General features: G+C 49.8%; 1 protein-coding gene across 15 annotated transcripts in view; it reads right to left on the reverse strand.

Moving 5' to 3' along the window:
- Positions 1-3,931: 3,931 nt before the first annotated feature.
- Positions 3,932-24,461, reverse strand: part of TLN1 (talin 1) — a 38,466-nt gene continuing 17,936 nt past the window's right edge. For all 15 annotated transcript variants that reach the window (XM_072606996.1, XM_072606987.1, XM_072606984.1 and 12 more), the window contains 40 exons: positions 24,081-24,248; positions 23,509-23,803; positions 22,651-22,817; positions 20,103-20,231; positions 19,715-19,831; positions 19,445-19,558; positions 18,962-19,096; positions 18,583-18,711; positions 18,296-18,398; positions 17,901-18,109; positions 17,297-17,416; positions 16,849-17,046; positions 16,454-16,593; positions 16,116-16,209; positions 15,872-15,961; positions 15,655-15,777; positions 14,759-14,902; positions 14,143-14,304; positions 13,774-13,914; positions 13,442-13,623; positions 13,213-13,345; positions 12,786-12,887; positions 12,535-12,705; positions 12,286-12,435; positions 12,076-12,177; positions 11,869-11,988; positions 10,214-10,360; positions 9,950-10,116; positions 9,559-9,742; positions 9,352-9,477; positions 9,151-9,267; positions 6,886-7,071; positions 6,671-6,778; positions 6,018-6,123; positions 5,677-5,801; positions 5,436-5,561; positions 5,262-5,324; positions 4,975-5,157; positions 4,658-4,786; positions 3,932-4,538 (listed from right to left, as the gene is read on the reverse strand). In XM_072606996.1, the coding sequence (XP_072463097.1) occupies positions 4,407-4,538; positions 4,658-4,786; positions 4,975-5,157; positions 5,262-5,324; positions 5,436-5,561; positions 5,677-5,801; positions 6,018-6,123; positions 6,671-6,778; positions 6,886-7,071; positions 9,151-9,267; positions 9,352-9,477; positions 9,559-9,742; positions 9,950-10,116; positions 10,214-10,360; positions 11,869-11,988; positions 12,076-12,177; positions 12,286-12,435; positions 12,535-12,705; positions 12,786-12,887; positions 13,213-13,345; positions 13,442-13,623; positions 13,774-13,914; positions 14,143-14,304; positions 14,759-14,902; positions 15,655-15,777; positions 15,872-15,961; positions 16,116-16,209; positions 16,454-16,593; positions 16,849-17,046; positions 17,297-17,416; positions 17,901-18,109; positions 18,296-18,398; positions 18,583-18,711; positions 18,962-19,096; positions 19,445-19,558; positions 19,715-19,831; positions 20,103-20,231; positions 22,651-22,817; positions 23,509-23,803; positions 24,081-24,248 (5,637 nt within the window). In that variant the 3' untranslated portion in view covers positions 3,932-4,406. The remainder of the gene's footprint in view (positions 4,539-4,657; positions 4,787-4,974; positions 5,158-5,261; positions 5,325-5,435; positions 5,562-5,676; positions 5,802-6,017; positions 6,124-6,670; positions 6,779-6,885; positions 7,072-9,150; positions 9,268-9,351; positions 9,478-9,558; positions 9,743-9,949; positions 10,117-10,213; positions 10,361-11,868; positions 11,989-12,075; positions 12,178-12,285; positions 12,436-12,534; positions 12,706-12,785; positions 12,888-13,212; positions 13,346-13,441; positions 13,624-13,773; positions 13,915-14,142; positions 14,305-14,758; positions 14,903-15,654; positions 15,778-15,871; positions 15,962-16,115; positions 16,210-16,453; positions 16,594-16,848; positions 17,047-17,296; positions 17,417-17,900; positions 18,110-18,295; positions 18,399-18,582; positions 18,712-18,961; positions 19,097-19,444; positions 19,559-19,714; positions 19,832-20,102; positions 20,232-22,650; positions 22,818-23,508; positions 23,804-24,080; positions 24,249-24,461) is intronic.

A 24,461-nucleotide genomic window follows, 5' to 3' on the forward strand; every position in this document is an offset into this window, starting at 1 on the left:
TCTTCAACTCTTTCCTCTCTCTCACCCCTTACCAATTATTCAGTTGGCAAATTTTTTTCAAAGTTTTTCTTTTTTCTTCCCAATACCTTTTATAGCATCCTTTCCATTTTCAGTCCCATTGTGAGCACCTTAATTCAAGTCCTTATTACCTTTTGCCAGAACTACAGCAGTTGCCTCCTAACCAGCCCATTCCACACCTGGTTATCAGGTTCATTTTACTAAAGAATGCTTATATCATGTCATTACTTTGCTTAAAAAAACCCCAAAAGTGTTCTATTATTTAACCTAATTGAATAAAACCATTTTAGTCTGACATTCAAGAAGCCTCTGGTATCAATAATGTACCCTTCACTCTAGTCAAGTTGACACACTCATTGATACCTCCTTTCTACTTCTGTCTTTCTCTTTCCCTATCTAGAATGGCTGTTTTCCCTCTCATTGAAACCCTTTGATTTTGTAAGGTCTCTCTCAAATGCCAACTCTATGAAACCTTTTCTTATTTCCAACCAGATGTTCTTTTGCCCCTCTCTGAATCCCTAGAAAACTGTACCTCTCATAGTAAAATGACCTCCTAATCTCCAAATTCAAAGGCTATTTTTCAGTACTCGTCCTCAGTCTTTCTAGAGCTTGTAATCTTTTGATATACCACATTCTCTTTATTCTCCCCCTGTTTTTCTAACTGCTCTTTCTCTGGATTTTTGTATTCAACCAACATTTGGTAGATATAATATTCTTAGCCTTATTTTTAATCTGTACTCTTCCTTGGAAATCTTCTCTAGTTTCCTGACTTTGACTATTGTTTGTTTTTTTTTTGAAAATGACAAAAATCTATAAGTTCTGGTTTCTATTTCTGAACTACTTTCCTAAGTCTCCAATTGTCCATAAAGCATTTCCACCTGAGTGTCTCAATACCACCTTAAACACAACATATCTGAAACTGAGTTTATTTTCTAGATGATCAGATGGTGCAGTGAATGGAGTTCTGGGCCTGCAGTCAGGAACACCTGAGTTTTAAATATGGACTCAGACACTTAGTAGTTATGTGACCTTGGGGAAGTCACTTAAAAAAAACTTTTGCCTCAGTTTCTCCAACTATAAAATAGGGATAATGACAATACCACTCTCCCAGGGTTTCTGTGGGGATCAATGAAATACTATTTGTAAAGCACTTAGCATAGTAGCTTAATGTAGCTTGTTCCCTTCTCTCTCTCAGACTTCTGACTTTATTATTTCTGCTTGTGGCACTACCATTTATCCCATCTCATTTTTGGAGCTTTGTCTTATTTTAAATTTTTCCCACTCTTGCCTCCTATTCAGTTGCCAAGTCCCCTCCATGTCATTTCTCCACTTCTTGCATCTGTTCACTCTTCTCTATTCCCATTATTACCTCAATGTAGGCACTTATTACCCCTGCCTGAACTTCTATATATATTCCTAAAAGTTCTCCTCTAACTCAATCTTTCCTTCCGAAGCCAGAATTTTTCTGATAGGCAATACCTAATCATGACACATCTTTGCTCAAGTCTTCAGCATTGCAGAATCAGAAATTAAGAGCTGGTAGGAACCTGAGACATTGGCTCCAACATTGTACTTGCCCCAGAACTTCCTATATGGTATTTCTGACCAGTGGATGTTGGGCTTCTGTTCGAAGCCCTTCAGTGGATCCATTAGAGCACTGTCTCTAGTTCTCTTGCCGTCAAGATCACTCACTTTTGAACATGCCCCAACTGGCTTCTTGATTCATCACATCCAGAGCTCAAGTGGGTAATTCATACAGATGTGGGGGAACTAGGAAAGAGGGCAGCAGAACTATACCTCCTTGGATCTTGACTCTTAATGCAGCTTGTATTAGCTTTTTTTTTTGGCAGCCACTTCATATTGAGTTTACACGTAACCAACATTCTTCTCCACTCCCCTTCCCTTCCACCCCCATCTCTCTCAGAGGAACTATTGTCTAGATCTGCCTTCCTCAACTTATTTGATCTGGCTCATTATTCTGGCATGTCAGAATCTTTTCGGATCTTGACTCTTCTGTTGGATTTGTTAGTGATCATTACCAGCATCACCAGCAAATCTGATAAATATGCCCATCTGCAATTGTCACTAATTTAAAAAAAGCATAGGGTCAAAGACAGAGATCCTCGAGGCATTCTTAGGAGAGGCTAGGTGGCAAAGTGGTGAGCCTAGAATCAGGAAGACATCCTCCTGAGTTCAAATCTGGCTTCAGGCACTGGGCAAGTCACTAAACTCTGCGTTCTTCTGTAAAATGAGCCAGAGAAGGAAATGGCAAACTACCCCCATATCTTCATCAAGAAAACCCCAAATGGGGTCATGGAGACAGATGAAAAAGGACTGAACTGACTATTGTTCTAACTCTGCCTGGTATTCAAGGTGCTCCATAATCTGATGCCACACTTCCATCAAACTGGCCTACTCTGACACACCTCTGCCTCTATCTTTGCTCACTATCCTCCTTCACCTGCTTAATTCCTACCATCCCTTTAAAATGCCACTCTGATGTCATTTCCTTCATAAAGCTTCCCATGATCCCCCAAGCCAGTGAAGTCCATTCCACAGTTTGGCAACTCTCACCTATGGTTTGCATTATAGTTGCTTGTACCTTAATTCCTCTGTTAGAGGGCAAAGTTTTTGAAGGTGGAGATGGCATCTTATGTAAACTTTCTATCCTATACCCTCTAGCATGAGTTCTGAAAACCTTAAATGTATACATCCTGTTTTCAGCCTCCAGTTTTTTTCATACTTAACTTTCTCCTACTAGACTGTAAGATCCATGGGTGCAATACCCAGGACTCACACATCTTTTTTATACTGAAGAAACCTGTGCGCAAAAACTGATCAAGTGCTTTTTGAACTGGGGAAACTGGCATGTGCTGGGGATAGCTTTAATAGAAGTTTGAGAGACTAGTGGCAGATGAAGCCAGTTTAGGTAGTGACATTTAGTACTCAGCAGCAGAACGGCAAGGAAGGGGAGAACCCAGGAGCCTGAGGGCCAGCTGCTTGTCCCCTGGCCAACAGCTGGTGCTATGAGAATAAGACCAAATGGCCACACTCTATGGATCCAGAGAAAAGCATTAAAGGTCACAGGAGGCATTCAAGTAAAATGGCACCTTCCCTTTGCTTCGGTTTAGTGGGGGGAACTTCCCAAACTAGGTTTGAAAAGAAATATGGGGGCTGGAGCCAGACTCTTATTGGGATGACAGAGCTGTAGGGGCCTGATGTCCCTTTCAGGATCCAACCTGATTGATTTTACAAATGAAGACACAGCCTGAGAAGGAGTAACACAGAATCCTAGATTTGGGCCCTCGAGAGACCTCAGAGATTACTCAGTCTGCTCCACTTGTCTGAGAGGTGAGGTCAGAGTGGACATGAAGCCAAGTCTTGCCAACTCCACCACTCTTTTCTGTCAGACTGCATGGTTACTAAACATAAGAGCTGGGAGTCCAGCTTAGCTCCTTTAGCTCCACCTTTCTACCTTCTATCACCCAATTTCTCAGTTCCAAGAAACAACTTTTTGGAGGGTTCAGGATAATGGGCATGGTTGAGGTGGGGGTGATGATGGCACAGGAGGGCAGGAATACAGATGCATGCCCCTGGAAGCATGCAACAGGGCACATGAGAGGAAGAGTCACAAGATTAAAAGGTGTGCCAATCTCAGGTCTAAAGACTGTATCCTCCAGGCTGGGGAGTGCATATATGTAGAGGCAGACATGTTTAGGGGTATGGTATCTGTGTCGGGGAGACAGGTTTAGAAGCAGTTCTGGTCCTATCAACAGCAATGGCTCCTTAGTCCCTCCCCTCCATAACTACTCCATGATGTCTGGTGGGGGTGATAGGTTGCACTAGTGAGGTAGCCCTCTCCCCTCAAACTTCAGCCTCCTTGGCTAGAGGGCAGTGATTTCAGAGAATCAGGTAGGAGCTGGCGGCGTAACCACCTTTATTGGGGGGGGTGACCTGTTTTTGGGCAAGTGGGAGGGCGGTGACTCTCGCAGCCCCACACATGGCTAGGGTAGAGAGGACAGTATCAAAAAAGGTGAGTGGAGCCAAGGCAGGTGGGGACTGGCTGACAGCCACTGAGGGTGAGGCGGGGGCTGGTGCAGCCCCTGGCGGTGTGAGGTGCAGCAGCGTTAATACTCTGAGAAGGGAAAGGCACTTAGGGAACCCGGGCTGTGTGGAAGGCTGAGCCCTAGGGCATGAAGGCACTTGGACAGGGAAGGGGCAGGGGGAAGTGCAGCGGTGTCAGGCCAGGGCCAGGCCCAGCCCCAGGGGCAGCAGGCACTTTGGGAGCGCTGGGGAGGGGTCCCTCTTGGCACAAGAGGCTTTGGGCCGTAGGCAGTCGGTAGGTACAGTCTCTGGCCTAGGTATGCATTAAATAGAAGCTTCTGCTCTCAATGCTGTCCCTCATCCCGCAGCTCTGACGGCAGAAACTTGTACTGCTGCTGTCGGATCTGGGCCAGCTTCTTCCGAGCTTCTTCCAGCTCCCGCTCCTTCCGAAGCATCTCCTCTTGGGCTGCGATTATCTGGGGGAAGCAGGAGGAGGAGCTGGCTCAGCTTACGGGAAGGGCTGGCTTTGGGAACTGACCACTAGCCCCCCCCTCCCACTGTTCCCAGAGAAAAAGAGCCCCAACAGAGCTCTCACCTGGGCAATGCCTCCAACCATCCTTTCCTTCACCACAACTGTCTCATTCTCTTGGTCTTCAAAGGCCGCAGCCTTCTGGGCTGCCTTCACTAGATTGTCTGAGGCTCGCTTCACTGCATTGCCAGCCGCCTGGGAGGAGGGCAGATCGAGATGATGGGGTGGTCTTTGGGTAATAGGGTATCCTACATGTGGACAGATGGGGCAGAGGAGACCCAAACACAGGAAGAGTGGTCTTTGGGTGACAGTCCAGAGCAATGCAAGCGAAGCAGCTGCCTCGTGCCCCAGGAGACATGGGAGAGGGCTTTGGGGGCTCTCACCTGCAGTCGCTTCATGGCTTCTGAATCCTGATCGGCCTTGACTTTGCAGGCCACAAGCAGCTGGGCTGTGGAGGCAGCCACCTGCTTGGCAGATGAGATGAGCTTCTCCTGACTGGCATGACCCTGCACAGCTGCATTGGCTGCCTCACACAGATTGTTGGTCGCAGCGGCCACCATCCGGGCCTGGGGTGGGTAACAAGAGTCAGATCCAGCTCTGCCCCCTCATCTCCAGCACCCTACCCTACAGTATAACTGCCCCCTAAAACTCATGCATCTTGAGTACTCACAGCAGAAATGAGGCCCTGAGACCACTGCCCATCATCCAATGCATTGGCTGGGATAGCACCCACCTGTGGAGAGAGATGAAAGGGTATCTGGTACTCCACTCTGTCCAAGTCAGACATGAGGGTTTGGAAAATGAAACTAATGTATCCACACTGTGTCCTTCCATGAGACCTTACCTTCCCCTGAGCCACCAATTCCCTCTGGGCGGCAGAAGCTGCCTTCACCAGGGCACTGGTTGCAGCCGCAATGGACTTGGCTGCTTCTAGGATCTGCTCCTCAAAGTTCAGGGATTCATCTGCTTCCTGCAGTGGAATATGAGATTGGAGTGTATGTGATAGGAGAGGCAATGGCTCAAAAAGAGTGTAATGGGGTAGGGATGGAGTTGAGATGGGGACGGGGAATGGGTGAGGGGCTGACCTTGGGCTTGGCACGGGGCTTCAGCTGTTCCAGCTTCTTGGCTGCTGCCTCAATGGCTGCTGCAGCTCCCAGGAGTTCATTTTCGGCAATGACTGTGGGATCGTCAGGATCTACCCATTCTGTTCCTGGGGGGGAGGGAACAAAGCAAGTGGTCATAGACGCTGGAGGGAGTGGACCCAGACCACTAGTCATGGAACTGGGCTTGTGTAGAAAATTTGGTGAGCAGGTGGGCAGGGCTATTTCTTTCTAGATCTGAATGACTCAATGAACCCTGATGAGAAGGGTGGCCCAGGCTAAGCTGCAGGGCTGTTTTCCACCCTGACCCTGGTGTCCTTCCTCACCCTTCATGGCCTCGGCTGCTTGGATGAGCTCAGTGACGGAGCCGGCCACATGCTTGGAATGTCCGGTTAATTGCTGTTTCAGTTCTGGGCTCGGTTTCTGCAGGGTCTGTGGTGATGGTGACACAGGAATCAAATCACCTGCCCAACCAGCTCTTCCCCCCCAGAAACTTCAGATCCTCATGATATACACAAGAGCCCCTCCTCACACCTCTCCCTCATTATCCATTCCCCAAAAAACTTTACCTCCCACCCCCTGACCACACACACACATACACACATCATGCTCCCTTCAAGACACCTCACAGCAAACTCTCCAACCATCATGCCCTCACGTATCATCCAGGCAATGAGGGTAAGAGGCACTCACCGGCTGATAAAGACCAAGAAGAATGAAGAAAGAAGAAAAGAGTGAGAATGGTGAAGGAGGAAGAAGAAATGTCTGTGTTGGGGGAGGGCTGGAGACAAAGCAAACAAAGAAGAGAAAGGGACAGAGGTAACGCATCTTGGGCTGGGAGGGCCCGAACACTGTGGAAGCCATGGGTGCAGTCACCTAAGTGACCTAGTGACCTAAGCATGGTCCTCGGAGGCAGTGGGAAGATGGGAGGGAGAAGGCAGAGGAGGGGAGGTGTAGGGGCATAGTCAGAAGCCCTCACCAGTAGCACGTGGTCCAGCAGCTCGAGGTAGCCATTGGCACACTCCCGGCCATAGTGTAAAGCCCGCAGTCGAACTTCAGGGGCCACATCAGGGTGATAAGCAGCCTCCTGTTTACCCAGAGAAAAACTGTCAGCATCAGGAGCCTCCTCCAGCCACTCCATTCATTCCCAGCCAAGACCCCTCTGCCTGGGCCCTTCAGTCTCCACCAGCACACCTTGCAGGCCCTCAGCATGTCCGCTATGGCTCGGCGGCTCAGGTTGGCTGTGGCAATGACATCTTCCTGGCGACAGGAGTTGCCGGCAGCAACAGCCTTGGCAGTAGCCATGGTGATACCTTTGGTCATTCGTATAAAATCCTCTGGTGTGGAGGTCTTGGCAGGTGGCTCTGGGGAACAGAAAACCTGCAGGGAGGATAAACTCATGAAAAGCTATGCAGCAGTATTCAGATATTCAAATTCCATGTATTAGAGTTCAAGAAGACTCTGATGTTAACGAAGCCCAGAGAAGTGAACTAAGAATGGGAAAGTGATTTCTCCAAGGTCAGAGGGTCAAGCGGCAGCACCCCAGTTGAAGCCAGGTCCTCCAAATCCATTTTTTTTGCCACTGGACTCTAATGAAGAAGCAAATGGATCAGGACCTCTATGACATGACAATCTCTGGGGCCAGGCATGTGGATTCACTGGTTCACTGATCACCTTTAGGAGGCATTCGTTGATTAATTGGTACTTATAAAGCACTTACTCTGTGGCCAGGCACTATGCTAGGCACCAGGGACGAAAACACAAAGAATGAAACAATTCCTACTCAAAAGGTAGGGTTACATTCTATTCAAACCTAAAATAAATGATGAAGAGTCTCCAGTCACAAGGAATTTAAAGTCAATTAAGGGAGAGAAGACTCTGAAAATTCCTAATAGTATATTACACCTTCCCCGGCCTTTTAAAAAACAATGTTTTTAGGTATTTAAATGAGATTTACTGTGAAGTGCCACAAGAGAATATCCAAAGGGAACAGATAGGGTCTGGAGAGGTGGGGAGGCTGGGGGAGAAGCAGGTTGATTGTAGGACAGCAACAGGAAGAAAAGTTTATAGCTTACAGTTCACACCTGCTCTATCAGCTCTAAGATGACTGTGTAAACGCTTCATGCTTTGGGAGGACGTTCCATTATTCTCTCTCTATGACTTACCAGTTGCCTCCCCATGACAATGCAAGCTACTTGGGGGCAGGGATCATTTTAACCCTTCTTGTATCCCCAGCATTCGGTACTCTGGGTAATATGTGGGCCTGGAGTGATAGGTGGGCTTTTCATAGAGAAGAAGGACATGTCAGGTGGAGGAAATGGCATGCACAAAGGCATAGGAGTGGGAGAGCCCTGGATGTGTTCAGACAATGCTGTGTATGATGTTCTGTTTGACTAGAGCCCAGGGTCTGTGTGGGAGAGTAGAGGCCAGTTTGAGCCATGTTCAGTGTCTTGAAAAGAAGGATGAAGCGGCTGGACTTGGTTTGGTAAGCAATGGGGAGCCAGTGAAGATTCTTGAGCAGGTAAGGTTGGGGAGAGGGGAACTGGAGTCAAGAATGCCAGTTAGGGGGCAGATACAAAGGTCTGAGTCAGAGGGCAGTGATGGCTTGAATGGGCTAGGATGCCAGCAGTAGGGATGAATGGAAAGATGGGGAAGGATTTGAGAGATGCTGAAGAGAGAGAGGGAAAGACAGAGAAGAGAAGGAAGAGGGAGGGACAGAAAGAGAGATGGTTAAGATAACTGAAGCTTTTGAGTCTGGGTGCTGAGAAGACAGTGGTATAATGAGCAACAAGTAGGAGAGTTAGAAGAGGAGAGTGTGTGTGTGCAAAGGTGATGATTTTAGAACTTGTTGAGAGCAAACCCAGGAACTGATGGGTATGTAGGTCTAGAACCTAGGAGGGAAATTGGCTTGGTGTATGGTTTGGGGAAATAGCTGGGATGAGATGAACGTTGGAGTTATGGGAGTGGGATGAGATGATCAGAGGAGGGAGTATGTGTGAGTGTGTGTACACACACATGCACGTGTAACACAAGCATGTATATGTGAGCACACATGTACACAGAAATAGTCACACATACACATAAACATGTACACATACACATATAAAACCATGGATGATCCAGAACAGAACTGGGGGAACACCCCTGGGGGTGAGAAGAGGAGCTAGTCATGGAGACAAAGGAACTGGTGAGAGAAGAAAGAGGCTAAACAGGGCCCTGCTGTGTCACGGAGGCCTAAGAAGGAGGTGCATTTAAGCCGGAGGGTTTGGGTCACAGTGTCACGGACTATGGACGATAAGAGATGTGAGAAGTGAGAGAAGCCCTGGGCGTGGTAGTCACAAGTCATTTGGGAGAGTGGAATAATAGGAGCGGAAAGTTTGAGAAGTGAGTGTGGTAGATTCAATTTGATGGCATTTCTGGGTGTCCCAAGCCCCGACCCCACTCCCCAGGCCCTCTCACCGCCAGCTCCTGCCGAATGTGTTCTGTTGTAGCTTCCAGAGCCCGGGTCCCTTTGGTGGCCTCGTCCTCCACAGCCTTCACAGTCTTGAGTAGGGATGTCACATTGGTCACCATCACCTAGGGTAGTCAGGCGTGGGAGAAGAGTGAGAGCCCTGCCCTTCCTTCCCACTTCCTCACCGCACCGCTCTCTCCCTAACCCACCTTGGCAGAGTTCTTGAGCTGCCACACAGCAGGGTCATCTCCCACTTTGCCTGCTGCAGCCTTGGTGGCACTGATAAGATCTCCCAGAGCCTTGGCCACATCTTTAACTGCATTGATCAGGACCACCTGCATGTAGAATGAGAGGCTGTAGCTCAGGGCTATAAGGGAGCAGTTTGGTCAGGGAGAGAGATGGGATTGGCCAGATACCTGGGTCTCAGGGTCCTCGGCACCCAGGCTGGCTGCACCTAGCTTGACCACATCAGCTAAACGGGTAATAGTGCCCACGGAGGACTGGGCGGCCTGGGCCAGCTTCTCCTGGCTTGCAGCTGCATTCTGTACCAGGACCTTTGTGTCCTCCACCAATGCCTTTGCAGTCTTCAGGATGCCCTCCCTGAGAGGAAAATCATGGTGAGCCCCACTCAGTGCTTCCTGTGGTGCTCTGCCCTTCTTTAGTCTGCCCTGTCCCTATGCCCTCTCTCCCTTCTCTTCTCTTGGTTCCCCTGAAGTATTTTCTCTCTCCTATTACAGAACTCACTGGTTCCTCCTTGGTCTATCTTCCAAACCATCTCAGCCCTCCTCCACATCACCAAGTTCTCACCGGTGATCGGCAAAGGTCTCGGCACCCTCGCGGTTGAGTGTTCCTGCTGTGGCAAACATGATGGTGGTGTCAAGGTCAGCAATAATGCCAGACACTGCGCTGGCTGCTGTGATGCAGGCTTGGGTACCACGGTTTCCAGCTTGGAGTGCGGCCAGAACATGGGAGACCTGGAGGCATTGGGGAAGACAGAGGACGTTGTCCTCTGATTCCCGATGGGGAGGGTGCTTAGAACAGCTGCGGGGTGTAAGGAAATGGGGAGGTTACCTTCTCAGACACACGCCGGGCACACTCCATCAGTTCTTTCCTGGTGTAGGCATCACTGGGGCTACACTGCAGGGCACCAGCCTTTGTGACCAGGGCCGCACAGCCATGGCCCAGCTCCTGCACACGGTGCTTGATGTGGGCACCAATCTGTGAGCAGAGAGAAGAAGAGCTATACCAGGAATGCATGGCCCTCTTTTGGAAATTATGAAGTCAATGGGCAGGTCATCTAAGATACTGAGGAATTCATATGGAAGTCAAAAAGGGCACAGGAAAACATACAGGTACTTGGTGGAGTCATAGAACAGTCACAATAGCTACCAGATAAGGCACAAAGTTACGTCTGAGATTTTGAAAAACAGACAAACTCAAACAACCCTGGATATGTAACCTTAAAGACAGAAAATTCTTACATGGAAAATGTCCTATGCTCAAAGGCACACAGAGTTCAGTATTAAATGTGGACAGTGGCTGGGGAAGACGAGAATGAAGAGATCGGAGGCACTGTGAGTCCAAGCTGGCTGAACATTAGGTAGCAGCGATCACTCACCTTTTGGCAGCATTTTTTAATGCACCAAGAACTTTCCTCATGATGATTCTTGGAGGTAGGCAGTGAAAGGGTTACTTCTCTCATTTCGCAGAGAAAGCAGAGATCAGAGGGGTTATGTGATTTGCACAAGGTCTTGTTATTCAGTCATGTCTGACTATTCCTGTTTTCTTGGCAAAGATACTAGAGTGGTTTGTCATTTCTTTCTCTAGCTCATTTTACTGACAGGGAAACTGAGGCAAACTGGTTTAAGCGACTTGCCCAGGTCACATAGCTAGTAAGTTTCTGAAGCCATATCTGAACTCAGGTTCTCCTGATTCCAGGGTTAGCGCTCTAGCCACTGTGCCACCTGGTCACATGACCACGAAGTGTCAGAGATGGGATTCCAATCCATGTCTCCTAAGCCCAGAACTCTTCCATCTGCATCATACTGAGAAAAAGAGATGGAGTCTGGGAAGGCAGGAGTGGGTGAAAGAGGGAATGGACCAGCCATCTGATGCAGCAGGGACTAGACCAAGAAAATCAATGAGGCAGGGAAAAAAACCTTCCACAGGTGCTTAGAGGCTTCAAGAGAGAGCTCAGGTAGACTAAGAATAGAAGCAAGAAGGAGAAAGGCAAAATCTAAGACAGACTTTGTGGGGAACAAAGGAGAGAACACACCAGGCTCAGAAGGGTGTGGAAAATTATAAATGTTGGAACAGGGATGCAGAAATAAGAAATCTAAGTGAGATGGATCCCAAGCTAGAACTCCAGTTTGTCTCAGTGACTGAAGACCCAAGGAGTCTGTGTGTCCAGATCATGCCTTACTTGTAGCAAAGATAATTTCTTGTTGCCCTGATGCTGATTAACCTGGGAGTATTTAATCCCCAGGAAAGGGATGGGACTGTGCTTCAGAAGGGAGACTCAGGTCTTTGGGTGGTAGCCAAGAAGACAAGGAGAGAGGCCCAATTTGCTACTCTCGGCTGGCACAGGAGGCACATGGGGGGAGTATCACAGAGGAGGCTCATGGTAGGTGGACATGACGATGAGGGTAACCTGACAGAATTTCATAGGCTGGGGTCCCAGAGGGGGGAGGGACTGTCACTCAGGTTCCATCTGTTATCCCTGTTACCTCCTCGTTTTCAGCAGCCATGGCTGCAGGCTTGGCTTGTAGGGCGAGGCGGCCATAATCACTGGTCAGCTGGTTGGCCAGAGGGCCGAGCTCCTCTGGGCTGGTACTTGACTTGGTCACCTGGGAAGAGGGAAGAGGAGTTTATAGCAAGACTGATTCTTCCCTGACCCCTCCCCAGGCTCACCTCATCTGCTCTCCTGCACTCACCATCTCCTGTACGTTGACAGCAATAGCTTTGGCGGTCCGTACCATGGTTGTCTGGTAGTCCACAAAGGAACCATCTGGTTCTCCCATTGGTCCCTCATCGAGCTGGGATAGGGGAGGGATGGAGAAAGGAGAGTTCAGAGTTTGCCTCTTGCTAAGACAATAAACTAGCCCAGCCCAGCATGGGAGTTCGTCACCCCACTAATGTGGCACCTGGTTGATCGCTTGTGTGATGGAATCCACCATGCCCCCTACCACGCCAGCTGCGCTGGCTGCCTCATTTAGTGTGGCCGTGAGATCTTCCACAGCTTCTGTGACCATTTGTACAGCCTCTTCCAGAGCCTCCTGAGTGTGGGCTGCTTGCTGTTTGAGGATCAGAACGGAGGAAAACATGGGGCTGCAGTGAGAAGAGTTCTTCTTCTACTTTCTTGAGGTTCCCCTCCCTTCAACTCCTCCCCATACCTTGGGATTGCCCCCTGCCTCTTTGGCTGTGTAGAGCAGCTGGAGGGCAGACTCTGCCAGCGTCTTGGTCTGGTCTAATAGTGCCATCTGCTGGGGGTGGCTCAGTGTCTTGGAGGCAGCACCCACAGCAGCCAGGGTGAGTGGTTCGAAGTACTGGGCCATCTGGGACACCTGAAGTAGGGTGGGGTGAGGGGTCAGCCTGGACAGGGAAGATCCCAGGAGCCTTCCCTTGACTCCCCCTCCCCAGGTACCTTGTGCCCCAGCTGGGAGGCCTCGGCCCGGGCAGCACTGGCCAGCGGCTCAATGAGGTGGGAGATCTCTTGTACTGCGGTCAGCATCTGAGTGTGCAGGGCCTGGGAAGAAAGGGCCCAGCAGTGTTAGCAATCACCACTGACCCAGACAGAGAGACAGAGACATGATCCTGGCCTCTAAGGGTAATAGATGGAAAGAGCCAAGGGAAGGAGTCACAAGACTGGTTTTTTGGAAGGTCTTGTCCTTCAATCCCTAGGTCTATACTGACCTCTCCTACCTACATTCCCCAAAACTGGACTCAGCCCCTCATTCTGCCACTTCCCCTAGCCTCCCAACCTTCTCTCCTCTGTGTACTATGCTGCTTCCTGATACTCCAGGCCATGGACTGCTCTATCTAATCTTTAACAGGATGTGTCCCTGTCTTACCTCTTGGGAGATGCCCTCTCGAGGTGAGAGCTGCTGGCTGACGGCAGCAAGGGATGCCTGGTCCAGATCGCGCAGACAGCTATTCAAGGCTGCAATGGCTGCTTCGCATTCCCGCTGACCTGGAGCTTTGTCCCTGGGAAGGCCACGTCCCCTCAAGTCATTCCTCTCCCTTCCACACGCACCTCGGGGCCCCGAAGAGGTGGCTCTATTCCCCCCACTGTGACCCTACCTCATACTGGTGATGAGCTTCTTGATGGAGTCTGAGACGGTACGAGAGTGTCCAGCCAGTACTGACCAGCTAGGGGGGTCTCGGGGATTGACTGCTAGGGCCCGGGCTGTCTGAATCAGTCCCCCTGCACTCTCCAACATGGTCTTAGCGGAGACCACTATGGGCTCCATGGCAGCTCGGCCCTGGGAGGAAGGAGCAGGTGGTTAGAGAGATGACCCATGGAAAGGGGAGGAGCACTCTGCTCAGGCTAAAGGGGAGTGAATGCTGGAGGGCCACCTGCCCAGGCCCTTATCTCCCACCCCCCACCCCACTCCAGCTTCATCACCCCTTACCTCAGGGCTGATTTGGGCAGGAATGCTAGAGAATTCAGGGTTGGCTGCAAAGGCACTCAGGTTGTCCACGGCCTCCAGCAGAGGGGCTGTGGCTGCCCGGCACTGGGCCCGATTCTCCTCCGTGAAAGCCCCATCCAGAGCCTGAGGGTTGGGGAGGCAGAGTTTGGGGTATTAGCAACAGAGTGTGCAAAGTCTATAATCTCCATCTTAGACTCTGAGTCAGGTGGGTCTTTTGAGAGGGGAAGTTAGAAAAAACAGCACAGGTACTCTGGGTCTGATGACATACAGTATACAGGAAATAGAGGCAGGGAAAGGAGACTGGGTGGAGACCAAAGAAGGAAGATTGGGAGGGAGTATGGCCATGAAAACCTTGATGGTCTTGACAAGGTTGGCAGTGCTGTTGGCCACCTCCTTGGCTGACTGGACAAACTGTCGCTTGGCTGTAGGGTTGGCTGTGCGGGAAGAGGCCAGACGGCAGCTGTTACATAGTGCAGAGGTGTGTTTAGCCACAATGGTGGCAGCAGATAGCACCTGGGGATGCAGAAACCCATGGAGAAGGCAGAATGAGTCATAGGATCACAAAATTCAAAGCTGGATGAGACCTTGGAAATGACTTGAGTCCACCCCCTTCAGTTTACAAAGAAGGAAACTGAGCTTTCAGAACTAAGCTGACTTGCCTAAGGTCTCAGATAGTTAGGAGGGCTAGAATTGGAACTTGGGTCCTCTTTATTAAAGGAGAGATAAACCATGAGAAATATGACCCTAAATACCCCTTCTCTGTTATGGTGGAAGAAAGGACAACACAAAGGGACACCAATCAGGAGGCATTGTGACTGGAAGGGGGCAGAGGCTGCTGTCTCTGAATTGGCTCTTCTTCCTCTCTGGTACCATACACCTGCCTTGGCTTGCCCTGTGCTGCCCTCCTCTTTGTATGGGTCCATTCACCCTTCCTGTTCACCAACCACCAGCCTCCTTCCCAAGTTACCTGGGCTTGGGTGCAGCCTGGCTCCCCTAGACTCTGACAAGCCATCTGAATTGCCTGGTTGGCTCTGGCAAACTGGGTGGGCTCCACTAGCCCCTGTTGTCCTGCTTGGCTATTGGGGTCCGAGATACCAACCAGGTATGCGGCCTGGGGATAGGAAGGCAAAGAAGAAGATGAATGGGGAAGGGTTAGAATGAAAGGTGAAGGGACAGGCTTAGTTAATGGACTATCTTTGGCATTCTCTTCAGAGAGATTTTAATAGCAGCTCTGAGATTCCAAGTGTAGGAAGGATGAGTGACTTGGCTATAGAAGTAAATCTTCTGCCCCAAAATGAAGCAGCCCTGATGCTGAGAGTACCAAAGGAAAGGTCCAGAGGGAAGCTTTTCATTATCTTTCACACTGAGCCCTTGTTGGGGACATCAAGGCCAAGCAGCTATTGGTAAGAGTGGAAATGTAATTAAGAAGCTACTGAACTGAAATGCTTGTAATTCTTTTCAAATCAGTCTACATTATATCCATTTAAATCTGTTGTGTAAATGACAACCTGAGATGGTTTACACAGTAAACTCTTACTGATGTAACTTCATTGAAGAGTTTCATTTTGACAGTGTAGATGGTCTGTGACTCTCTGAACTCCAGATTACCTTAGTGGCTAGCAGTTGAGTGGCCCACACAGATCTGACTCAAGGGGGTGCTAGTACTCTGGGGTGGATACAGAGCTTCTCTGGGGTAACCCGGCCAAGTCTTCCACCCTTCCTGTGATGGCTGGGGAGCATAGCAGGGTTTTCTGTCAGGCCCTCAGGCTCTGGGATTGGGTGGGGGGTTCAGGGTAGCAGGCTGGGTAGAAGGGAGCTCAGTCAGGGTCCAGGAGCCCATGTGGCCAGGGCAGGGGAGCTCACCTGAGCAGCTGCCTCTGTGAAGCCACAGAGGGCTTTGGAAGCTGTGCGGATGGCCTCTCCAAACTCAGGCAGGTTGCTGTTCTTGGCATTTTGGGAAATTCCAGTCATGGCCTCACCCAAGACCTAGGGAACATATATCAGATCCAATGTTTAGAAAGCAGACTAGGTAGGTCCCAACTCCTGCCCCATTACTTCTCCTGGGTCCCTTCCCACATACCTTAGAGTTCTCCATGACGCTATCTAAGCAGCCAAAGTAGGACATATCATTGATGGGCTGGGCTGGGTTTTCCAGGAGCTCTCGTACAGTCTGGGGTGGGTTAGGGAGAGAGAAATGGGCAGGTGAGAGCCTTAACTTCTTTGACTTGTCCCCCACCTCATTTCCACCTTAACCCATGAATATCCTCAACTCCTGTAGCCCTCAAAACACCCCTTCCTCCCAAACCCAGTGGCAGAGGCCTTACCTCCAGCTCCCGAAGGGCATTGTCACATTCTTTCTGGCCTGGTGCCTGCTGGGTACACATGGTGATGAGCTGGTTGATGCTATCAGTGACAGCCCTTGGACAGGGAGAATGAAATATAGAGGTCATTCCTGTATCTCCCCAACCCAGGAATTCCTCATCTCCACCCAATTTCATGCCTTTTACTTTTCCCCATCCCAGGGGACAAGGCTGGCTCTGACCTCCTCTCAACACTTGTCCTCTCCTTCCATCAGACTTTAGCTAGATCTGGACTCTTCTGACCCACTACCACACATACACACTCCAGTGTTGAGTCTACCCTTGTCTTCACTCTTGCTCACCGGGCAGCTGCTGCAAGTTGACTTTTAAGGTTGGGGGCAGCAGGGTCAGTGGATAAGGCCTTGGCTGCCAGTAGTAGTTTGCTTGATGACATGGAAATGCCCTTCAGGTTGGATACCACTTGGGCCTGGTCCTCTTGGCTCTGTCCAGGGATTGAAAGAGAAAGGGGAGTGTCATATGTCTTCTGGTTTTATCCTTTTCCTTGTGGGGAAATGTAAGATATGTATAGGGGGCATGGGCTTGGAAAAGTAAGGACACAGACACATGAGGCTAGGAGATGAACAATGTCTCCCATGGGTAAGTTTCTTCTATTCAGACATTTCCCCCCCCCAACCTATGGTCAACCAGGTGTCCACTGTATCCCAGAAGAAACTGTGGTGTCTGTCCTTTTCCATACCGGAGCCTGTCCAGCCATCTCCACTCCTGCCTCCAAGAAGGTGTTAAAGTCCTTTCCAAAGCGGCCAGAAGCTCGAGCCAGATCCTGGGGGGTACCCCGGGAGGCCTGGACCAACTCTGTGGCTGCTTGGTTCAGTCCGGCGGCTGCTTCATTCAGTCGGCTTTGAGCCTCTTGAAATGTCCCAGTGCTCGGTGGAAGCTGAAAGGGGACACAAAGAATGTCAAAGGGGTAGTTGGGGACTGAAGGGTGGGTGGAGGGAGGATGAACTGGGAGAGTCTAAAGAGAGAGAATTTGAGGAAAATGAGGATAGAAATGGTAAGCAAGAAGATGACTGCATTTCATTGGAGAAAGAAGAAATGAGGGCAGAAGGAAGAGGTAATGGAGGCTCAGTGTGCTGGAGGTTCAAGGCCTGTCAGCCTCTGCTCCCCCACACGATCTCCCTCCTCACCGAGTCGCTCAGCAGGCGCTTGCTGGCGTCTCCAACGGCTCTCAGGGCATTGTCCACATCACGCTGGCCTGGTAGGCAGCTGACACAACGGTTCAGAGCCTGGGTCACTGCTTTTGCCACCTGAAGGAGAAGAGATGGTTAATATGATGGCAATACCCCCAGGGGCTCCTCCACTCTGCACACAGAGTAGTCAATGGTTCTATCTTTCTGGATGGTAGAGCAAAGGAGGGGATCTATAACAAGATCAACTTTAGTTAGACTGGTTAAATGGTACTGAAGAGCTTGGTAGAGAACTAGAATGGATGACATTGAAAGCATTACTCTACAGCCTTTAGCCGGGCCCTGGCCGTAGTTTGACAAAGACTAACGATTTGGACAAACAGGAGTCAGAGAAGCAGCTCATTAGACACCGCTGCTCCTCACTAAACAGAGTGGAGGAATTGTCTACTGGTCCATCTGTCTGTGAGTTGAATTATAGGGAATGCAGGCGCTGAGGATGCTTCTATTCTCAAAACGATAGTCCAGTGTATCTGTGCGTAAAAGGGGTTGGCCAGTGACTTATGGGAGAGACTTTCCCCTTCCCTCCCCTTTCCCTGCCCCTTACCTGGGCTAATCGCTGCTGGCTCTCAGGGTCCCCAGGCCGGCTGGCTGCCTTCTTGGCCTCCTCTATCAGGCTGCTGGCCTTATCCAGGACATCACTGGCTGTGTCAAGCACTGCTGCCTGGACTGCAGGTTCTGATGTCAGGGCCGCCACACCTCTCGCTGCTTGGGCCAATGCGCGGAGTCCTCCTGCCACATCTCGTGCTGCTATGCCTAGAGGGAGAGGACCCTCAGATCTGTGCCAGGACCCCACTTATCTCTGTCCTCCTCGCTCACCCACTCTCATGCCAGAACCCCTGCTTCTTCTCCCTGTGCTCCTTGCTGGCCTGCTGTCACATATCCATGTGGTTCTTATTTTCTCTCCCATCACTTCTTCCTCAATCACATTTGTGCACATACCTGCGTAGTTCTCATTGCCCTGGGCCACCTCCCCCAGTAGCTGGGCAATGGAGGAGCTCACAGCCTTGGTGCTGTTCCCCAGATCCTGTGCACATTTTTCCATCTAGAAGAGAGAGATTGAGAAGACTTAGGAGGCCTCTATGGTCTCTAAGGCAAGAGGAACTGGAGTCACCTGAAGGGTGCGGGAAGGTCAAAAGAGTTGGAAATATGATCTGAAAGATCTGAGGGGACAATCTGAGCATCTGGGGCTTGGAGTACAATTTAGTCTATGATGTACTAGTCCTCACCGTCTCCCCAGGCAGGGGTTTGAGTTTGCCATCTCTAGCTGCTGCCTTTATTTCTTGAAGGTCGCGCTCCAGGCTCTGTACTAGACTCAATGCAGAATCCATTTCCAGGGGACCACATGCCTCCTGAGCCTATAAAGGGAAGGACTCTGGGTGAAGGGGGTGGGGCTACTGTGGGGGATAGACTGTCAGGGATCAAGGAAGAACCCCACTGAAGTTTCAGAATCCAGCCTCCCTCCACTTCTAGCGAATCCTCTCAACTCCTTTCCTCTCACTGAGGCCTCTGGGTTCCCTGCTTTGTATCCTCTAGCTTCCCAACATTACCACCCAAGTCTCCTCTATTCCCTGCTCCAGCATGCATGATGTCCCAACCCCATCACACCTTCTGGGCAGCAGTGCGGAGCTCAGCCAGGGCAGTGCCAAGTGTCTTGGCACACTGACTTAGCTGCATGGCTGATGCCTGGTCCTGAATTGTGGGGACTGAAGCCTTCGCTGCTGATACCATCTTTCCTCCGGGCTGTAGGGGGAGAAATAGGGATGACACAATGGAACTGAAGATATTGTCCTCCTGAGGGTTGGGGGAGGCAGCAAGGACACTATCCTCACAGCGGAGAGGGCCTAGAGTGAGGATGCCATCCTTCTCTGGGGTAGAGGGACAGTATTACATAATGGGCAAACACACAAGCAGAAAAAGCTTTGAACTGCCTTAAAGGAGAGTCACAGGTTTTTGAAGGAAGTATATGAGAGATGGTCCCGTGCATATTTTGGTCCCAGGGAGACCAGTCTCAAAAGTGGTGTGAAAGGGCAAGAGGTAAGGGACAGTATTTGTCATGGCATGGTACAACAGGGAAAGAAGATTCCATACCTGTAGGAAGCTCTGGCTGGCAGCAATGAGGGCAAGTTGGGCACTGGGGCTGTCAGGCTGGGCTTGGCTTCCTCGGACACCCTGCACCAGCAGTGGGATCTGCTCTGCCACAGCCTGGGGGGGCACAGGAGAATGTCATCAATCCCATTCTCCACTGAATGGGACAGGATCAGACGACTACTCTAGCCCCCCATTACATGTGGGGTATGGGGAGACTGCCCTTAGCCCCTCTGCATACTCCCTACTCCCCAAGGCTTGCTGTGGTCTCACCTTGCAGCTCTGCACTAGCAGAGGTTGGGGGCCTGCGGGGCCCTTGGGAGCAGAAGCTGCATGCTGAGCGGCCGCAATGGTCTGGGTAGCTGAGGCTGCAGCCTGTTTGGCTGCATGCTATGGGGAGAAAGCAGTCAGGACTAGTCCCCTCCCATGAAGTTTGGTTATGACCCACCAATCCCACAATGTCTCTCCCTTCTCCCCTACCCTTTCCTTGCCCACTTCAGGACCCTTGCTTGGTCTCTCCAAGCATTCCATGCCTTCCTCTAACTCCTCTCTTGTCCCAGTTCTTTTTCTTCTGCCCATGATTTCTCCCTCCCCTGTATCTCATGGTCAAGCCTTCCTCTCTCCCTGCTCCCACAGTCCCCACTCCCTCTCCCTCACTGACCTCTAGGCGCTGCACAAGCTTCTTCTTGATGGCATTCTGGGCAGCTGCATTGGTCGCCATTCGCAGCCCTTCTGCTGCCTCCCGCAGCCGCTGCTGTTGCTCCTCGCTATCAGGGTGGGCGGCTGCCCCCTGAGATTTATGGATAAATGGACAGATTGTCTCTGTCACCCTGTGCCAGTGATGTCTCTCTAACCATACATGTCCTTAACCTGTTTCAAAAACTGTCTCCTCCAAGAAGCCTTTTCTGACTGATCCCACTTCAACCTATTACACCCCTTGAAGAGCCTTGGGTGTCCTGCCTGCTTTGGCAAGAGAGGAAGGAACCAGGAAACCTAAGGAGACTTAAGCTTCTCTGTGTAATTTGAATAAATCCTACATTAATCTCTAGCAACTATAACAACCTAACATTGCCACCTTTGAGTCCCACTGTCTTCCATAAAAAGATTCTTCTAGAGAATTTATAAAAAATAGAGGGGTGTATAAGATGCAACCCCCACTTCCCCAAAGGTGAGAATGAGCACCAGTCTGCCCCACTTGGCAATGCACAGCACCACCCCCTTCCTGCACTGGTATCCATGCAGGTAGGACTGGACAGTTTTGTCAGGACCTGTCCTAAGATGACCATCCGATGTGAAATGGGAAGAGACATTTCTTGTAAATGAATCTCATTTATAAAATCTCAGAATGATAGAGCTGGAAGGGCCTTGAGGCCACGTATTTCAGAATGTCAGACCTAACTCAGATGCTTTATTCTATAAGTGAAGAAATGCCAGCACCGGGACCCATGCTCTGACCCTTAGTTTTGTATGGTTTGTATTACACCACAATGCCACTCTGTACATATGGTCCTATGTCTCTGCTCTGTATGGGGTCCTAGATGTGAAAAACGGCGGGGGTGAGGGTGGTGGTGTTTGTGTGGGTGTGTCCAGTCTCAGTCATTATTGGTACGGAGTGAGTGGCTCTCAGAGGTGAACAAGACAAAGACATCAGTCAAGTGAGGAAGCCACAAGAGGATGTGAGGGGTTAGGCCTGGTTCCATTCACAGTCACATGAAAGACAGGTATCAACAGGGAAACTGGTAATTTTACAGGAACTTTCCCCTCATTTGTTATCTTTTACCTCACACTCATTTCCCATTAATGAATTCCCTTACCTTAGGATTCCCTTACCCTAATTCCCCCCTCCATTTTCCTGTTTTGAATTATTGAGATTAAAATCCCTTAGAAAATCTTGAAAGCTCTATGTGCCTATTTTAAATATAAGGGTAGGACAGAAGCTAAGAGACGTTCTTATTGTACAATGGGCATAAGAAAGAAACTCAAGGTCAGGAACCATGGGAGATGGTGCCTAAGAAGAATGCAAAGTGTGACTAGGAGTCAGTCTGGTGTTCAAAGTGTCCTGAAATAGGTGACCTCTCAGTTCTTCCAGCTCTGCCATTCTAAGTTTTATAAATGAGATTCATTTACATTTCAGGAAATGTCTCTTTCTCAATACCTTCCTATTTCCCATAGGAAGGTCATCTTAGGACAAAGTTTTCTCTGGGAGAATTTGTGAAACCTTTGTAAACTTTCTCTTTCCTTTTTTGTTTCAGTGATCCTATAGTCCTCTAGGAAAGCCATCTCCTAAGGCCACCACATGAGGATTTTTCTTTTTTGGCCACAACTCATTAAAATGTCTACTTATGCATGGAGGAAGCAGCTAGGGTAGCTCAGTGGACAGACTGTTGGGCCTGGAGGACGTGAGTTCAAACCTGACCTCAGACACTAGTTATGTTACTTAACCCTCTTTGCCTCAGTTTCCTCATCTGTAAAATGAGCTAGAGAAGGAAATGGCAAATCACTCCAGTATCTTTGCTAAGAAAACCCCATGGCATGGAGTCATGAAGAATTGGACATGACTGAACGATTAAACAATAACTTACGCGTGGAAGGGCTATGATCTGTACTGGTGGAAAGAGTACTCCCATTTTTTAAGTACTGAAGTGAGTATTCTGTTGTTAGGGACAGAGACAGGAACAGAATTTGTGATTTCATTGGTACAGAGATCTCCTAGGTGAGGAAAGTCCCTCTACCAATGCAGGCAGCACCATCTCTGTAACTTAATGCCTTAGACAGCTGCCTGTAAGATTAAGTCTCCCTCTTTCCCCACATTTGAAATGAGCATTTTTAATTTCATTCACAATGCTTTTTAAATGTGGTGTAGCAGAATAAGTACTAAGCTGCTCACACTATTTTGGCAGGCCCACTTAATCTCTCTGTGCATCTGTTTTCTCACCTGTAAAATGAGGACAATAACCTCTGCATTCCCTTCCTGGGCTGTCGTGAGGGAAGCGCTCCCTGAACACTGAAGTACTCTGTATGGAAAGGCCTGTTTTCCCTAGACCTGAGAGCCAGGGCTCTGGTTCAAGAATGTCTTTTCTTAGCAGGCCCATTCAGATCAAGGGCTGCCCCTCTCTTGTCCTCTATTTTCTTCCTGGGTCTGGAAGGGGTTCTGCCTACAGGAATTTAGTGGCCCCGTGGAGCTGCCTGTTAGATGCCTGAAGCAATACCTTGGCAGCCTCCACCATCTTCGCTGTGGCATCAGCCAGGATTTTGGCTGCACTGAGCAGTTTTCGTGAATTTTCCAGGTCACTCTCTCCCTCAGCATCAGCCTTGATGGCATTGACCAGGTCAGAGGTTGCTTGGGCCAGAATTCGGGCTTGTCGAACCATCTCTCCTGAAAGGGTCAGGGATGTGGTTCAGCATGGGGAGGCTGGAGCCAAGGGGACAAAGGGAGAAAGGACTTTCTGAGAAGGAAAAGGGGAGAGGAATTGAGGGGAGGTTTGTTCCTGGGCCATTTTTCCCCTCAAGTTTAGCATCTTGGAACAGGTTGGGGGGACCTAAAATCCATTTCATGAGGAAGAGAGAATCTCATCTGGCTCAGGGGCTGGGGTAGGGAATATATCTGGAAGTCTCCAGAGTACATTCCAAAGGAAAAGTTAGAGGATCATAGATCTGGAGCTGAGAAATACCTTAGAGGTAGGTCAATTAGTCCAATCCCTTCATTTTATGAAAACAGCCAGTAGGCCCTCTCCCACCGGGGAGAAGAAGAGTCTCTGAGGGACTATATGGGAACATTGTGGGGATGGGGTAGGGTGAAGGGAGAGAGGAATCTCACTAAAGATCATTAGAGGGAATAACTAGGGAAAGAGAAGTACGTGGTTTTCTTAAGGATCCCTATATGTGACTTAAACCAGAACAGATTTTACTGGGAATATCTGGAGAGGATCCTTCGCAGGGATCTTGGGAAAACAAATTTTCTGGTGTCCTGAGGTGTCTCTCAGGAGAAGGCAGACTTAAGGAAGGGCTATCTCACTCAGTAAAGATCTAAGGATCGAGGTAGTGACATTTTCAAGGGGTTTCCTCACCAGCATCACCCATGGAACTAAAGATGTTCTCTGTGACAGTGAGGATAGTGTCTGTGGCTTGGTCATAGCGTCCAGCAGGGCGCCCTCCTGTGGCATGGGCTCTTACATGCTGCAGCAGCTCATTCAAGGCCTGGGTTACAGCAGTAGCTGCTGCTCCAACACCCCGAAGCAGAGACCCATCTTCTGTGGCTGCTTGGGATGCTGCCACACAGCCCTCTACAGCCTTAGCCACTAACCGCCCGGCCTCCACTAGCTGCTCCTGGCACACGGGTGAGCTGATTGTAGGTGCCACCACCTGCAGACAGATTTGACATCAGGATTACTGTCTGAAGGAAAGAACCTGAACTGCGGTTCACTTAGTGTGGTTCACACTAAGGTGTACTTGGCCAAGGTGAGGTGGTGTGGAGTGGGGAGGGTGGCAGCAGAAAGTTAAAAGGGCCCAAAGAGATGGTGGGACCATTTGAAAGAACCACAAAGAGAGTGGGAAAGGGGGAAGTCATTTAATAGGATGGAGTCCTTGGAATGAGAGTGGACATTACTACCTGGAACTGATAGTGCCCTTTTGGACTCACCTTGGTACAGGCCACAAGTTGGGATGTGGACAGAGCACATTGTGTGGCTGCAGCAACAACCTGATTCTGCAGCCCTGAGTCCTCTGTCCGTTGGGCAACACTCTTGGCGTTGAGGACCAGTGCCGCCGCAGCATTGGCCACTGCCTTGGCCAGCTGCATCAGCATGTCCTGTGGGGAAACAGTAATTGGCATAGTACTACCTAGTGCCCTCAACCCATGATTCTAAGGCACCCAAGTAGAAGTTGATTGACGTCCCTGTTGACCCTGATCACAAGATAGTATGCAGAAAATACCAGCCACCAGAACATCCCCTAAAGCGAATCTGGAGCCCTGAGCAGAACAGAACCAATACAAATAGAAAGAACCCACACCCAAGAGATA

The sequence above is a fragment of the Notamacropus eugenii genome, chromosome 1 (assembly GCF_028372415.1).
Source record: "Notamacropus eugenii isolate mMacEug1 chromosome 1, mMacEug1.pri_v2, whole genome shotgun sequence".
Classification (NCBI taxonomy): domain Eukaryota; kingdom Metazoa; phylum Chordata; class Mammalia; order Diprotodontia; family Macropodidae; genus Notamacropus; species Notamacropus eugenii.